General features: G+C 45.2%; 1 protein-coding gene across 6 annotated transcripts in view; it reads left to right on the forward strand.

The window, feature by feature from the left end:
• Window positions 1-13,617, forward strand: part of PKIG (cAMP-dependent protein kinase inhibitor gamma) — a 101,981-nt gene extending 88,364 nt beyond the window's left edge. For all 6 annotated transcript variants that reach the window (XM_077252793.1, XM_077252790.1, XM_077252795.1 and 3 more), the window contains 2 exons: window positions 12,123-12,300; window positions 12,808-13,617. In XM_077252793.1, coding sequence (XP_077108908.1) covers window positions 12,153-12,300; window positions 12,808-12,887 — 228 coding nt within the window. In that variant the 5' untranslated portion in view covers window positions 12,123-12,152 and the 3' untranslated portion in view covers window positions 12,888-13,617. The remainder of the gene's footprint in view (window positions 1-12,122; window positions 12,301-12,807) is intronic.
• The last annotated feature ends 3,225 nt before the right edge of the window (window positions 13,618-16,842 follow it).

A 16,842-nucleotide genomic window follows, 5' to 3' on the forward strand; every position in this document is an offset into this window, starting at 1 on the left:
GAGATGATAATAACATTATATCGGTACAGCCGGGGTCACATTGTACACAGGTTCTATACCTATATAACATATTGCAGGTCAGGGGTGGTGATAACTGTTGTTATTTTGTCCATATGGGCAATTTTCTGTGCAGGGAAACTTTTCTATATCAATTCATGGCTGTGGGCATTTTTCTTTTGGGCGTTTTTCTGGTCACCCAACAAAACACTGCCATCTGAAGAGGTGATCTTGTCGGTAGCAGATGTGCTCAGACAATTTGATCAAAATGTGTTCTAAGAACCTCTAAATTGTTAGTATAGTCTATATGGCAGTAATATAATTCATACTCAATGTCTGCATACTCCTTATGCTCATAGTGTAATTCTGACTGTATGCTGTTAGGAGGTGCCGGTCTGTCATCTGTAGCCCTCCCTGGCAGTCACTCACAGTAGGAGAATCTCCCTCCACTACCATTTCACCAATTATAACAATGTCTATTATGTGGTCCATGCTCTAGTACTGGAACCTCATGTCCTTCTGTACATCAGTAATTATTAAGCAGCCCATACACCTAATAGAACTGTCGGCAGAGCGATATCTGAGTTATTCCCCCTGACCTCCAATAGATCTGTATGCTCAGTTTAACTGAGCGTGCATGTGTTTGTAATGGGTGGAGGCGAGGACGTTTCTGGCCACTGCTTTTCCTGCCTGAGAACAAAACGTTCGTGCATTGAAATTCAACATGACTGATCCATAACAGATTTGTCCGGTTGGATACATATGTCTTTGTTCACACCTCAGTCACAGATCCAGCCAAAAATATTATACAGAACAGCACTGCATTCTATGCTCCTTTTGTTAAAATGTATGGCTCCATGACGGGAACTGATGCCTCCTAATAGGCACTTTTGGCCCCCCATAGTGTCTGGCATGTAAGGGGTCTGGCACTGCTATTAATTTTGCACTGTTCCTATGATGGAGCATCAGCATTAAAGATAGCTGGATCATTAGATAAGAGTGGTCCTTTACCCTCTCTGTGTATGACCCCCTTTACACCACATAGCCTTCGATTGGAAGCTATGGGATGTATTGTGTTGGTTTGAAGTTAGGAAATTCTGGGAAGCGTGTCCTCAGTGGGTGACCTCAGTGGGTGTCCACAGTGGTATCCTCAGTCGGTGTCCACAGTGGTGTCCTCAGGGGTGTCCTCAGTGGGCGTCCTTGTGTGTCCACAGTGGTGTCCTCAGAGGGTGTCCTCAGTGAGGTCCTCAGGGGGTGTCCACAGTGGTGTCCTCAGGGGTGTCCTCAGGGGTGTCCTCAGGGGTGTCCTCAGGGAGTGTCCTCAGAGGGTGTCCTCAGAGGGTGTCCTCAGAGGGTGTCCTCAGAGGGTGTCCTCAGTGGGTGTCCTCAGTGGGTGTCCTCAGTGGGTGTCCTCAGTGGGTGTCCTCAGTGGGTGTCCTCAGTGGGTGTCCTCAGTGGGTGTCCTCAGTGGGTGTCCTCAGTGGGTGTCCTCAGAGGTGTCCTCGTGTGTCCACAGGGGGTGTCCTCAGTGGTGTCCTCAGTGGTGTCCTCAGTGGTGTCCTCAGTGGTGTCCTCAGTGGTGTCCTCAGTGGTGTCCTCAGAGGTGTCCTCAGTGGGTGTCCTCGTGTGTCCACAGGGGTGTCCTCAGTGGTGTCCTCAGGGGGTGTCCTCAGTGATGTCCTCAGGGGGTGTCCTCAATGGTGTCCTCAGGGGGTTTCCTCAGGGGGGTACTGAGGGTGTCCTCGGTGGGGTACTCAGGGGGTGTCCTCAGTGGTGTTCACAGTGGTGACCTCACTGATGGATAAAATGGCTACCTTCTGCCCCCGCTAGAATAAAACCATAGTATATCTGGCAATAAGGAATATAATGACTACTATAGGGGTTTCGGTGTAAGGTTTGCGAAAATAATCTTTGCAGGCAAAGTACACGCAGTCCTGCAGGAAGATGGATAATGGCATCTGATGGAAAATGGAGCCATCTGTTTTTGTAGCACAAGGGTTGTGTTGTGCTAAAATATTTCCTAAATCCCCGCTCCAGTCTGTGCGCTGCCGAGGCCTTATAAAGTAAACGCGGCACATAATTAGAATATTTGCAAAGCTGGGGAGGTCACGGTCGGGTTAATTTGCCTGTTGTTATGGATATTGACCCATTAGGGAAATCCTAAATTTAGAATGGCTGCGAAGACACGGCGCTCCTGAGATAGCGGTCATTTCTTATAGGCGGGAGCCGGATGGTAATGAGAAGCGTATTCGGGGAGAGGAGGAGGATTTCTCTGCACAAAACAAATCTAATTCCCACTCCAGACTGGTGGCAGAGACCTCGGGTTATTACAGTCACTATTAACCACTTCATGCCAGCTTTTATATTGCCCTGTAGAATCGTTGGACAGTTAATAATAAACTAGATTATGAATAGCCAAATAGACATTTAAAGGGATATTCTAATTAATCGGCTGTGATTTAACTATTATATACGATATAGACTATTGCTTATGGCAATACAGTTAAAGGGTTATACTGTTAATTAAAATTTTCCCTTTATGCTAGATCTATATGAACTTTTGGCCGTGCAGCATTAGGAACACAAATGTCATGCATGCCACCAGTTGCAACTAATGATAGTGAATGTGGTTGGGCAGAAATCCGGCATTTTTGGATTTCTACCCATGGTCAGGTTGCTGGCGAGTGTTGGGGTATGTACACCCAGGTTTTTTGTTTTTTTGCTGAGTTTTCAGAAAATAAACTCTCCAAATCCTCCTCAAAATCTTTTGTGTTTCTACTCCAAACATTCAGCAAAAAAACAGCATGTTCACATAGCCCTGGTTTGTATTTCACCCTGTCTGATCCTTTGAATTATATCACAGCAATTTGTTCTTAGGAAGTCTCAGCATCTGGGAATACCAACCTTGGCCATGCCGCTATGTGGAAGGTTAAAGGGAATCTGTCAGTAGGTTTTTGCTATGTAATCTGAGGGTAGCATGAGGTAGGGGCTGAGACAGATTCCAAGGATATGTCACTTATTAGGCTGTGTGCTGTTGTTTTCATATAATGAAGCTTTCATCAGCAAGAGTTTTATCACTGCCTGGACTGGTGGCCATGTGAGCACTGGTCCGACCACTCCCCCAGCACTGATTAGCAGCTCACTGTCAGTACACAGTGTACACAGAATGCTGTGTTGTGGGCAGGGGCAGCTTTCTGAGCTCTGCTGCATGCTACATCTAAAAACTCTGATTGTATCACAACTTCTAAACCAGGTAAACTAAGTGATACATTGTTTGATTCAGGGTTTCTTTTCCTATAATACGCTACTCTCAGATGAGGTAGCAAAAATCTGGTGACAGATTCCCTTTAGGCTATGTGCCCACTTTGCAGAAATGCTGCAGAAATGTCCGCAGCATTTCCCCAACTCCCTGCCGCGTGTAAAACGCATGCGGAATTCGCATGCATTTTCCCGCAAAACTCAAGCGTTTTTCAAGCGTTTTTAGCTTGCAGAATCCTTGCGTTTTCCAAGTGATTTGATGCATCGCCTGGAAAAGTGATTGACAGGTTGGTCACATGTCACGCATAGTGCTTGACAAGTGTGAAAAACTTTTTACTATTGTTGCTACCTATGCAGCATCAATAGTAAAAGATAGAATGTTAAAAATAATTTACAAAAAAAAAAAATGGTTATTCTCACCTTCCGATGGCCCCCGATCTCCTCAGCGGCGCTCCCGGTACGTTCCGTTCCCAGGGATGCTTTGCACATAGGACCTTTGTGATGTCACCGCGACGTCATCTCAGGTGATTCGCACAATGCATCGCTGGGAACGGAAGCCACCGCGTGCACCGCTGAGAGGCGGGAGGACTCCGGGGGCCAGCAGAAGGTAAGTATATCCCTATTTTTTTTATTTTAATTCCTTTTTTTTACAGGAATATTGTACCCAGGGCCTGAAGGAGAGTCTCCTCTCCTGCAGACCCTGGGTACCATCCGCACATTAAGTGCTCACTTTACGCATGGTGGGCATAGCCACATGCGTAAAGTGAGCGTTTCAATGCAGTCCTATGGCTGCGGAATCACCACGATTCCGCAGAAATAATGAACATGCTGCAGATTTTACCGCTTTGCGATTTTGCAGCGGGAAAATCCGCAGCATGGGCCCAGCAACTGCAGAATCCCATAGGATTGTGTGGGAATGCGTATTTAAGTGTTTCCGCTGCGGCAAAAAAAGCGGCGGAAACGCATAAAAAAACCACAACGTGGGCACACAGCCTTAAGGACTTACAACCTATAAAGTAAACCCGCAAATAGTATTGGTTGCAATCTATGACTGCTCTGTTACTTAGTTTCCTGACTCTTTATACAATATGTGGCTCCCCTGCTCTTACTGACTACTCCTTTCCAAGGGCCTCAGGTTGGACAGCACTGCTCCATGCAGGGAGGATGTTCCTAGTAGGAAACCTTTAGTCGGCTTATCATGTCCTCAGAGGATTAAACTTGGTGGATACAAGGAAGTCTCTTATTATAAAAGTGCAGATGAAATCCGGAAACAGATTATTAAATTCTGAACTGCAGCAAAGAGAAGTAAGTGGAGTAATGAAGATGTATGTCCAGGGAGAACGCCTCACATTATTTTGATTTTCTTTCTTCTTACTGGGAATGGAGAGAAACAGAGGCAGAGCTTAGTGTTGTGGCCCCTGCCTGATGCAAAATCTGTTACTGGGCCCTGCCCTCAACCAGTTATTGTACGAATGTAGTTTTGGACCTTTTATGCCAGGGGTGGGGGCATCAGGCCCCTGCCGTTTACGGCCCTCGATGACCTGTTATCTTGCCCCAGGGCAGATTCCCGGGGACCGCAGTGCTATGGCTGGCAGCGGTATGATGACGGCTGCTGACCCTTTACTTTTTTTATTGCTCTGTGATCATGTGCAGCCAGTGTTCATTACGGAATGTTGATGCGCCTGCAATGAATGATTATGTCCTGACACCAGTGCCAGCGCCAGGACGTACTTTGTGGGTGGAGTTTGTGCGGCCCCCGAAGGGTGGTATAAATATCCAAATGGCCCTTGGCAGAAATAAGGTTCCCCGCCCCAGCTTTAAGAGGTCGGTAAGCTTTGTGTGATCGCCACCCCGTGGTTCCCTAACTGTTGAAAAATTGGGACGCTCAGCATCCATTGACTGTTGTAGCCATTTTTATTGCCACAATGCATCTACATAAAAAGGAATTGGAGGATTTGGCCACTACTTTTTTTTTTAGTGATAGCCCATCCTTATTATAGACAATCAATACCTCTTCAGTGTGGGTGCGACACCCGGCATGCCCGCCAATCAGCTGTTACTGGTGGCTGCAGCCAGAAATTCTCGGATGCTGGCGGAATACAGCAGCAGTTATTTTTCTAGTGGTCACGGCCGGGTACTGCAGGTCCACCCCCTATTTAAATATGGGGCATCTGCAGCACTCTGCCGCGGTTACTATAATTGTGACAAAGTTGCAGTGTCCCAGCAGCATTTGAGAACTTCCAGCATGCGCCGTTAACAGATGATCTGCAGCGGTACTTGGTTTTGCACCCCCATAATCTGATATTGATGGGCCATCGATGGAAAAAAAAAAAGTGAAAAGTTGCTTTAAGGATTTCGCTAAATAACCTTGGTAAAAAAATAAACTAAAAAGCTACACTTTTCTGTATACTGCTCCTATGTATACTTGTCACCAAAGTCACCCTCTCGCTGCAGGTGGGTATAAAGGGGTACTCCACTTCTCACACTCACCCGTCCACCCGCCTATCACAGTAGGCTAAACGGGAGATGGGCATACCCCCAGCTGGTCCACACTTCTTGCTGCCACTACTAGGCGTTTGCTAGGCCACTGGGTAACACACTAGTGCGCACGCACACCCAGCTTTTCAGCACCGCATGGGTACACTTATAGCACACTGGTACAAACTAGTAACACAACCAGGCTATGCTTTCCCTCTTTGAGATTGTGGGCAAATTTAGGGCAGCAAGTCTTATATACGAAAGGTACAATTCTCACAAAATGCACAAAGAATAAAGAGAACAAACACAAAAACCATAAAAAAAACAAAAGGATTGATTAATTGGATTGGTGAAAGGTTCTATACAGAACTGCTTCAGTTAGGACCAGGGCCATGGAGTCAGTAAGCCAAACCTCTGACTCCTCAATTTCCATGACTCTGACTCCACCAAAATGGGCTCCGACTCCACAACCCTGGTTAGGACAGATCAACAATGGAAGTGGAATAACGACCGCAATGTTTCCGAGCATATTTTTACCTTCCTGGACACACCTAATGTGGCCATGACATAGCCATAATTTAGGTTGGTATAACATGTCTGTGGATTTCCAAGGCCAACAATCCTGGTACTTGAAACCACAGAAGCAATAATGTTCCCCGGTCACAGAAATATCTGTCGATTGTTTTGAAATGTGATTATTATAGAGCTGGCAATAAAATATGCATGGTGATTGTGCTCGCTGATGTAGCTGTCCCTGGCGTGGGGTGGAGACCTTCAGGCTGCTGTTACTTTACCTGCTTGTTTGCATCTCATGAGGGAGCGCCCAGATAAATGTTTGGTCTTCCTGTAGAACGTCCACGCCTAGCTAACGTGGTCATCGCCTTCTTCTCGACGATGCTTACAGGGGTGCAGCGAGTTCTGATATTTATTCATCTGATCCATAACAATTTTTGAGTCTCCAGGATCACAAACTGCCAAAAATACTGGATTACTCTTCACATTTGTATGTATTGTATTAGTTTGTGTTTTTTTTTATGGCTAATATATAATCTGTATTTTGCGAATATAGAGGAGGGGGAATAATGTGATTGAAGGGTCAGGCTGTAGGGTTTGTTTGCAGCTTGTAACCATGGAAACGCATAGCTCTGCATTGGGGGCTGTAGAAACAAAACAGCGTGAGATTTTTGTAGCAAAGGTTAGTTATGTTTTATTGCTCCAATCCATCTAAAATAAAATAATGTCAATCGTGGACGTACCCTTCAGGGAGTCCTTTTTCTATGGGGAATTGGTTGTCTTGCATCCCGAGGAGAATGCTAGGCTTGCAGCTTGTCGCCTGCGATATGTCATCTATCACTGCGTATTCTAATCGTGGTCACCGGATGATTCGAGGACATTGCTAAACAAAAAACTTGTGATCCAGAAGGAAGTGCTATGTGGTGCATGGTGGGAACGTCTGCCCACACCTCGGTGATGTCCCTGGCTCCTGCTGACCGCAGCACATAGTCCAGGGGAGCAGGAGACGTCACGTGTGTGGAGGTTATCCAGCGCCTCATCAGAATGCTAATTCTTGGTATTGATCACCTCAGCCGTGCAGGCACAATGGATAGGCTGCCCACAGCAAGGCGCCTCATAGTGGCCCAATCCGAACAAAGGGGGCAGCCATGCGTGCCAACCGAGTGATGGACGAGGACAATTGCCATTCCCCTCCTCACTGCTCCGCCGCGCTTCTATTAATCTCCACATTTCCAGTACGGCTTCATTTATCTATCCAGAGGACTGTGTGGAGGAAAAAGTCACCTGAAATCTTTAATTCCTCAGAAAATCAACATTCACGGTGTGTCCACTCCCCGGTCAAAATATCTCTCCGCTCCCTTCTCTTTTATAACAATTCTGGGGAATATTTTCCTTCGGCACTGCAGTAATCTGTTCCTCTGTTGTTCCTCCTGACAATGTGTGACTACTACCTAGGTGTTGCCCCAACTAGAAGAGAAGTTGTAACAGACAATCGCTCAATTTTTTGTTCTGTAAGATCTGGGGGACCCCTGATTTGGGCTGACCATTCTAGCTCCGACAGTGGTTATCTGCGTGCCAAATCCACTTGTGGATTACTACACCCTCTGCTCCCATGGTGTCCCACACGGGCTGGAGAAACGTCGGGTGACAAGTTCTGACCCTTAGGCTGGGTGAGCGGGAACGACGGTCCCTTTCATTTGTATGTGGGTCCTGCAACCCGTCCCCTATGGATGATATTGGGGGAATGATGTGTCGGACATGTTGAATCTTAACTCCCGATCCTTCTATTGTTGGGGAAGAAAAGTCGTGACCAGAGATGTCTGGCAGCAGCTTATTTTCCTCTTCTGCTGAGGACACGCGTATGCTCAGCGGGGCATGCATGCGCATGGGGGTCAGCTATGTCCAGGTATACAGAGGCAGAAATTCTTTTTAGGGCTCATGCACACAACCAATCATATTAGCCGAGTGCTGTCCTTGCTTGTTACAGACAGCACTCGTACCCATGATATTCTATGAGGCTGTGCACATGTCCCTTTTTTTTTTTTTTTTCTTCAGACCGCTCAGGATCAAAATCGGCAATGCAAGTCTATGGATTTGTGGAAAACATCAGACCGCACTCGGATGACATCTGAACGCAGTCTGATTTTTACGGACTGATGGACTGGAGAAACTTTGGTGTTTGTTTTTTTTCTCTTCACCTCCGAGAAAAACTGATGCCACTCTGATCAGAAAAATCGGACCTTTCCGTTGTGCCAGTGTGAGCGCCATGAGCACGGGCTATTATGTGACTGTGGACAGTGCCGGGCTCCACATTGCCCCTTAATTCGCTCCTGACTACAGACGTCTAATGGCCCAATTGTTCTGTGTGTATGCCCAGCGCGGGCACCTGATCCTGCCACAAGGACCCGCATACAAAGGACCGAGGATCAGTACCTCATCGGCCTCATTGTTTTCTGCTGTTTGGTTTCCATGATGGTTGATGACAGTTTACTGTACCGCTGCCTATGGCTGTCACGTGTAATGGCAGCCAGCGCGGATGATGATCCTGTACACAATGTACCACATGCAAAAGCGTGAAAGTTTCTTCTTATTCTTCAGCTGCATCCAGAGCTGCATTCACAATTCTGCTTTACCTTCACAGGATTCATAAACTTGCTGCTCCCTTTTTATATCTGTATGTTGCCGGATGTGTGTTCTTTGCATAAGGCGAGTACTAGAAGTAGGAAGAACTAACCCCATCACCGTGCACCAGGCTCAGCTGTTCTGTAAGGGCATGAACTTTGGCGCAGAATTTTGATTGCAGCTCTGAAGTATAATGCAAGATGTAATTTATGATCTGGAAAGTTGATCAGGAGCCTTTGCCTGTAATAGTATATATGTAGAAGCAGAGTGTTGTGTCTGAGTGGACATGTAGGACTATAAATAAATAATGTTTATTTTTATATAGCGCTAACATATTCCGCAGCGCTTTTACATTATCATCGCTGTCCCCGATGGGGCTCACAATCTAAATTCCCAATCAGTATGTCTTTGGAATGTGGGAGGAAACTGGAGACCCCAGAGGAAACCCACGCAAACACTGAAAGAACATACAAACTCTTTGCAGATGTTGTCCTGGGTGGGATTAGAACCCAGGACCCCAGCGCTGCAAGGCTGCAGTGCTAACCACTGCGCCACCGGGCACAAGAGACTCAATAACGATCTGGAAGTACAATTCTGTGATTCTTCGGTCACACAGATGTGCCGGGTGGGCAGGTCCCAGGTTTTGATCAGAACAGTCCTATATATAAAACTCCCTGTAGTAATAGTCGGTGGCACCGGCCCCGCAGCGGCCTCTCGTCCGCCTGCTTCAAAGCTCCATTTCCCAGTAATAGAAGGACATGGCTGGACTTTGAAGCAAGCGCCAAGACTCGTTGGATCGTCTGCCGCTACAGCTGGAGGAAGTTTTATTTCTGGACTTGTTTATACCGACTGACTCAAATATTAGTATTGGCTCTATATATATATATATATATATATATATATATATATATATATATATATATATATATATATATATATATATATATATATATATATATATATATATATATATGTAGCGGGTGGTAAAATCTGGAGGATTGATGTGGTCACATGACTCCCGCAGCAAGAAGAGCTTACAATCTAACGCCGCACAAGAGTTAAAGGGAAGAGGCGATTGAGAATGTCTGTTCTAATCATTGGGCCTGACGTCCGATGTCACCGCCAGTCTGCCTAGTCTATGCATTGTGCAGCGGTCACTGATCCCTGCAGCTGATGGAAGGCTGTCTCTACCAATCAGATCTGCCCCTTCCCGCAGTAGGGCGGAGTGTGCACACTGCCTGTGTCACCATGCTGCTGCAGCGGGCACAGATTGTAGCCTCTCCTGTGCCATGCACGGTTATTGTGTGCAGCCATGGCTCTGATGACATGTGCCTGCTGAAGTGCTCTCGTAACGTCAATAGCACTATATACAGTATATGGCAGTTGTTAAAGGGGTTGCCACATTTTGGGCATTATTTTTTCTTACTTCAATTTTGGTATTTTTGGCTAAAAAGTATTTTAGTAATTGAATTTCATGAAAAAAAATTAAAACCCATCAACAAGGTCCTTCTGATGGTCAAATCGGAACGTTTCTCAGTTTTTCATCTTTTTTTTACTTCAGACCTTCTAGCTCATTTGTGACCACAGACCATATTAAAGCTGAACTAAAACTAAATTGTTTTTTTTTAAATCCCAAATACAGGGGCGGACATGTCATTAGTGCAGCCGGTCAAGGTCCCAAGAGATGAGGGGGCCCAGTACCACCCTCGAAAGCAGCAAGGAGCTTCTGTCACACCAGAACTATTGGACTGCAGGGGGCCCATGTACTGTTCTTGCACAGGGGCCCTTTTCTGTCTACCCAAATAAAGGTTCCCAAAGGCAGGCAGCCCCTTTAAGGAGATGTCCAATGTGCCTCCATTATGTTGTGGGGATTCAGAATAACCATTGCAAATGTTGTACAGCCCCAAGTGCCAAAACACCGTCTCCCAACCTTGGGCGTAGGTAGTGATTGATACCAATAACGGTTTTCACAGCGCTGATTAGCGGCTGCTCATCTCTCCCTCCTCTCTGGGGCTTCAGGTAATAGCACTTGCCGGATACATTGTAACAAGCCTGTCCGCTATGTGAACATGACTAGGTTTTTAGCACAACTACATTACAGATGGCATAGTACCTGGAAGCGCCATCATTATGTTGTTGGTGCAGACAAATGTGGGCAGGCGGCTGAGTGCAGTGGAAACTGAGAGCACAGTGTGCACAGCGCCCTATAGACTGCTCATGTGATGTGCAGTATGAGTACAACGTTCTCCTTCCTGCTAGTGATACATAATGTATCTGCTGAAAGCATTAGGGGCGGCTGATTTGTGCGGTCAATCCAGTTTGCCCTGTAAATAGTATCAGCACATTTTAAGATGTATTACCCATTAGTTTATGCACATATTCATCCAATCCATCAGCAAAATACTTGGACAGGACTGCTACACTGCTGCCATCTGCTGGATAACTGAATGAATGAAAAGACAGGACTGCTACACTGCTGCCATCTGCTGGATAACTGAATGAATGAATGAATGAATATACAGGACTGCTACACTGCTGCCATCTGCTGGATAACTGAATGAATGAATGAATATACAGGACTGCTACACTGCTGCCATCTGCTGGATACTGAATGAATGAATGAATGAATATACAAGACTGCTACACTGCTGCCATCTGCTGGATACTGAATGAATGAATGAATATACAGGACTGCTACACTGCTGCCATCTGCTGGATACTGAATGAATGAATGAAAAGACAGGACTGCTACACTGCTGCCATCTGCTGGATAACTGAATGATAATACAGGGAGGACAGGACTGCTACACTGCTGCCACCCGCTGGGCAATGGTCTGAATGAAAAGACCAATAATGTTCTACAGTGTCAGCTGTGAGACCCGCCATGCATCTTTGGTCCATTTATCTTGTAATAATGATGTAGCAGAGCTGAGCATAGAATTTCTCTCACTGTGGTGTATAATTTGTTATCTGTTATAACGTACTAATAGTGGCGGACTATAGCGCTAATGTAGGACAGTGGACGAATGTTTTCTGTGTATACTGCCACACCTGACTCGGTATTAGACTGGTACTGCAACTCGGCCACATTGTGATCTAGTGTTATTCTGCTTGGGTTCGTCCTGCTCTTAGGAAAGCTGGATGATCCCGTCTGCGCATAGAATGTATATTAGTTGTGGACTCGTGGGGGTCTCGCGTAATGGCTATTTAATGGTGGTCACAGGCCCTGCTTCATGCTTTCTTTCTCCTTCCAGAGCTCATGCATTTGATATGAGAGCGACGTTATGGACGTGGAGTCTGCATACACTGAATTCATAACCTGCGACAGAACCGGCAGGCGGAATGCAGTCCCGGACATCAAAGGAGAAGGAAGCTCTACGGGCGTGAGGGAACTGTCCGAAAACATGGGAGACCTGTCTATCCAAGGAGCAGGTAGTCTCTCGCTGGCGGACTGGATTCTCTGTAGTCTTTCTGAGAACATTGCTACTGAAAAGAACCTGTCAGCCAGTGATTACCTATGGGAGTAGTCGTATGGCTGTATAACACTTGTCCCCCAATGATCCGATGCGCCTATACAGCCATCCCACTACTTCCATATGTAACAATGTGCTGACACACTGATTAACGCTCTCATAATTGGTAATCTCTCTTCATGGTCCCTCCTAAGCCTAAGTCTATATGGGCATGCAGGTCATAGGAAGCTGAATAGAATGCTACCTTGCTATCTTCAATGTCTTATTCCTGAGAAATTCACATTTTTCTCAATCTGTAAATGAGCTGTTAAGATCTATGGGCTGGACATAAAATCTCTGGAGGCAGATTCTCTGGGAGATCTAATTAAAAGGGGGTGTTACAAGTGTGAGACATGTAATGACTGACCGTCTGATAAAACCTTCAACATTTGGATTGATCATTTTTTTATTCTTTTTTTTTTTCTAGAAGGACAAGCAGAAGCAACAGCGTCCAATAGCGGACAAGAACAGACCCCCGAAGCACAAGATGGCAGCTCGCCGTCGTAATTTGCGTATGTCTTGCAGACATCAATGCTGATTGACTTTTTTTTTGTACAAAAAGAGACAGCAGATCTATGAGACTGTTCACACGGAGCTTCGGAGTGAAGTGGAATCCAAAAATCCAGTGATGGTGACATGCTTGGACTCGCAATGCAGGACTCCACACGCCACCTGGTGGCACAGTATGGTCATAGCATCTTCTCAAACTCCACGTGACCTAAACTTGCCTTAGGAGATTTTTTGCTTTTTTCGTTAATAGAAGAATCATATGCAATATTCCTTTGGGGGTGACATTTTGCGGATGGTACTGCCCACTCCCCCTTCTGTAAATGTAAAGGTTTATTTATTGTCCATAGAGAATCTTTTTGCCCTAGGAGACCTGGGTCACACGGGACCGGAGACCAACGTAATGACAAAGCACTGCCTTATAACTGAGTGGACCAAACCTATCTCCATACTGAAGCCAGGCGCCCATGGCTCGTGTATAATCCAGACTGCCAACTTTTTTTTTTTTTCCTTTTATTTAGTCCACATTTTTAAGTGCTATATTTCAGATTGATATGAGATTCTGAAAAGATTGGATATTTAGTTTGCACAGGAAATTAATGGTGTGTTTATTTTTGTTTTTTTTTATAAACTTTTTTTCTTCCTTTAGAAAAACAAAAATATTTGTTCCCCCCCGAAATATGATTTAGTGTGACTGAATAATCTAATAAACACCATTAAGACCCCAGAATCTTCTCATTGCTCTTCTAGAGTTGAGTACAGTTATGTATGGTGGAACCACATGTCCCAGAGCAGCTGAGCCCGGCCATCCTATGTTCTCGGACTACTAGTCTCAGCAGTCACTGCCCATAGTGCTCAATCCGATTCTTGTCAACTCTAAGGCCTCATTCAGACGTCCATTTCTTTCTTCTGTGTAAAAAAACGGACTGATTGTCATGATTGCCCTTGATCAGTCTTTTACCCATGTGACCATTTTTTTTCCTACCCGTTAGTCTAAATCGTCCCTTCATTAAGCTTGGCGTGTACAATGCCGGTCGTAATGAATTGATCTCATTGTGTCGCATTGGCAAGTCTGAGCAAGGATTGGACCAAAAACAGGCATGTCTCCTTTTTTATTTTATTTTTTTTGGTGGACTCAAGGTCTGCAAAAAAAATAAAAAATCACAGACATGTGAACAGCCCCATAGACTATAATGGGTACATGAAAAAAACGACGGACGACTGAATGAGGACTGTCCTTTCCAGTGGTCTGCAAACTGTGGCTCTCCAGCTGCTGAACAACTACAACCCTCAGCATGCCCTAAACTTTTTAGTGTGTTTACAACAGTTAGAGAGCGACCAGTTACATCTGTGTAATAGTAAAGATGGCGCCGAGCTTTCTTGATCAACTAACTCTAGAGCTTCATGGTGAATACAATGATTAAGGGGTTGTCTTGTATTAGGAGGATCTAGTCACTTCGGCTGGTTACAAATGGCCGTAATTCCATTTCACTATCTGCGCCGACTCCTAGTTTTATTGGCCCTGATTGAGGTCTGGTCCATGGTTGGGATGTCCCTCACAGGTCTGAGGAGCACATTCCTTACCTGATGTAGAAAGACATCACTATGCTACATATTCATTCCAGCTCTGAGTGTGTCACAGGTTGCCATCAGTTTATACTCCCAGACTCTTCTGTCCTCGGAGACTTGAAGTTACCTTTAAATACTAGTCATTTCAGGTCCATGGTGCTGTGATCAGGGAGACAAAATGTTTGGCCACAGGTAGATCCATTCTTTTTTTATTTTGCGTGTGTGTGATGACAATCCTTCCTTGTTCTTTTCAGTTAGCCATTAAAAAGTATCAACCACTGAGGACTCTCAGATTGTAATATTTTTCTCTATACCGCCTAACACAGAACAAAGATATATATATATATATATTTTCCTGTTCTTTCTGTTCTGCCACATTTCTTTGCGGGGAAATCTCTCCACATGACCATCACTAATCGGAAACCTTTAGGGTTTTTCAGGCACGTTCCATCATGGAAATTGCTTAATAAACTTATCAGAAGATGCTGAAAAGAATGAACACAAGCATTTTATGTAAAAGCAAATTGCTGTTCATATGGTCAGGACGTTTTAAAGTTGTGCAACCGTCGGACTGAAAGCCTGACTACCGGGAGGAAAGTATCTTTAGTCCTCCCAGCAACCTCTGGCTGCCTGTCAAAGAAACGCCGGCGATGCGGCTTCAGTCACCGCTGAGTACACAGTGAGTGACAGCTGTTATCAGGACTTAGCACTGACTGACAGCTCAGCAGTGCATCAGTAGAGCTGGCTGTCAGTCAGTGCCGGTGTGTGGTTACAGCCACCACTCACTTTGCAGTGAGCAGTGACTGAAGCTGCTCTGGACACGCCTCTATAACTGAAAGCCGGCGGCTGCCGGGAAGAATAAAGGTCATTTCCATCCCGGTGGCCAGCCTTCCAGTGTGGCAGCCACAGGACTTTAGTTCACTATTAACCCCTGAGCTGCAGGTTCATAGCATTTGGGGGACATGACAGGTTCCCTTTAAAAGACATGTGCTCATACTTTTATGGCCAAATGTATGAGGTTTTCCTGCAGTCCTAGCGAAAACACGCAGAAAACACGTTGTAGTGTGACCAGTAGTAATAAGCGGAGTCTGTCAATAAATGGAGACTTGTTTATTAGAAAGTGGACTCCATTTCTGGCTCTTTTGGCCGCTTATATGTAATTCACAGTGCAGACACTTATTGGAGAGGGGGAAGGAGACTTGGCAGCCGGATGTGGAGCTGAGACTGCAGCTCATAATGGGCTATTGATTTTCTGTCATCAGAACACAATTATTGTAAGTGGATTGCCTGTAACAATCAGGTGGTAAGTGGAGCCGTAATAGCGCTGTGTCTCCCAAGTATCTAATGGACGGCAGTGCCGATGCTGCTGACTCAACGCGGAGTCATTAGTTTATTGTTTTACTCTCTGACCAACACCTAACACCTCGGCAGCCATATTGTGGTGACTGCTTGGGTCGGGTGCCATATCCGTAATAAGGAACTGGTTCTGGTTTATGCAGAGTAACGAGACAATAATGCTTTCTTTGTCACGAGCAAAAGTTAAAGGGGTTGTCCAGTTTAGATAACCTTTTCGGCAGATGGATCCCTGATAAATCTTTTTATTTTGCTGCTGAAATCTCCAATGATCGTCTGTTTTGGTGGAGTGTTTAGTTTTCCTGCAGTGCCCCCTCTGGGGAAAATGATGCATTACACTAAATAAAATATATTGGAGGGAGGAGAGTATTATGTACGCCAACACCATATTCTGTATGGCATTTGATCATGTACAATCATTGAAGAGGTTGGGGTCTGATGTCCAAGACCCCCCTAAAAGCAGGGACAGTGCTGGATGTGGCTCTTGTAATGATTGGAAGGGGAGTCAGAGGTCCAGCCTCTCTCCTAAAATGCTCCAACATTAATGGCCAATACCATTACTAGCCCATCAGTAATACAGCCCATGAGGACCTCCTTTTGTGCAGTACCTAAAAGATGCCCCCTCCACATTTTTGATGTGTTGGTTTTAGTAAATGCCTGCATTCTTCATTCGGGAAAAAAGTTAATACTGGATCATCTTATTTTAGAACTCTGCATTATGCTTTTCCTCTGTTGTTCCTCCTGGAAATGTATAAATAAATTGATAATGTGGACAGTACCATTGCGCTTGTCAATGGGGTGCGTCTTTACACCATATTATCAAAACTGATTTAAATGTGCAGTGATAAGTTGATAAGCAAGTAAATTAGAGTCTCACTAATAACTTTCCAAGGAGATTATCTGAGGAACAGCCCATTGCTGAGTTTTAGGGGGGAGCAAACCCCCCCCCCAAAAAAAAAAAAAAAAAAAAATGGGGAGCAGGAAACACAGAGAGGTTAAAAGGCCCTCCCACTCCTCAGTGTCTTTCCAGTTT

This window comes from Ranitomeya variabilis, chromosome 4, assembly GCF_051348905.1.
Source record: "Ranitomeya variabilis isolate aRanVar5 chromosome 4, aRanVar5.hap1, whole genome shotgun sequence".
In the NCBI taxonomy this organism is placed as follows: Eukaryota; Metazoa; Chordata; class Amphibia; order Anura; family Dendrobatidae; genus Ranitomeya; species Ranitomeya variabilis.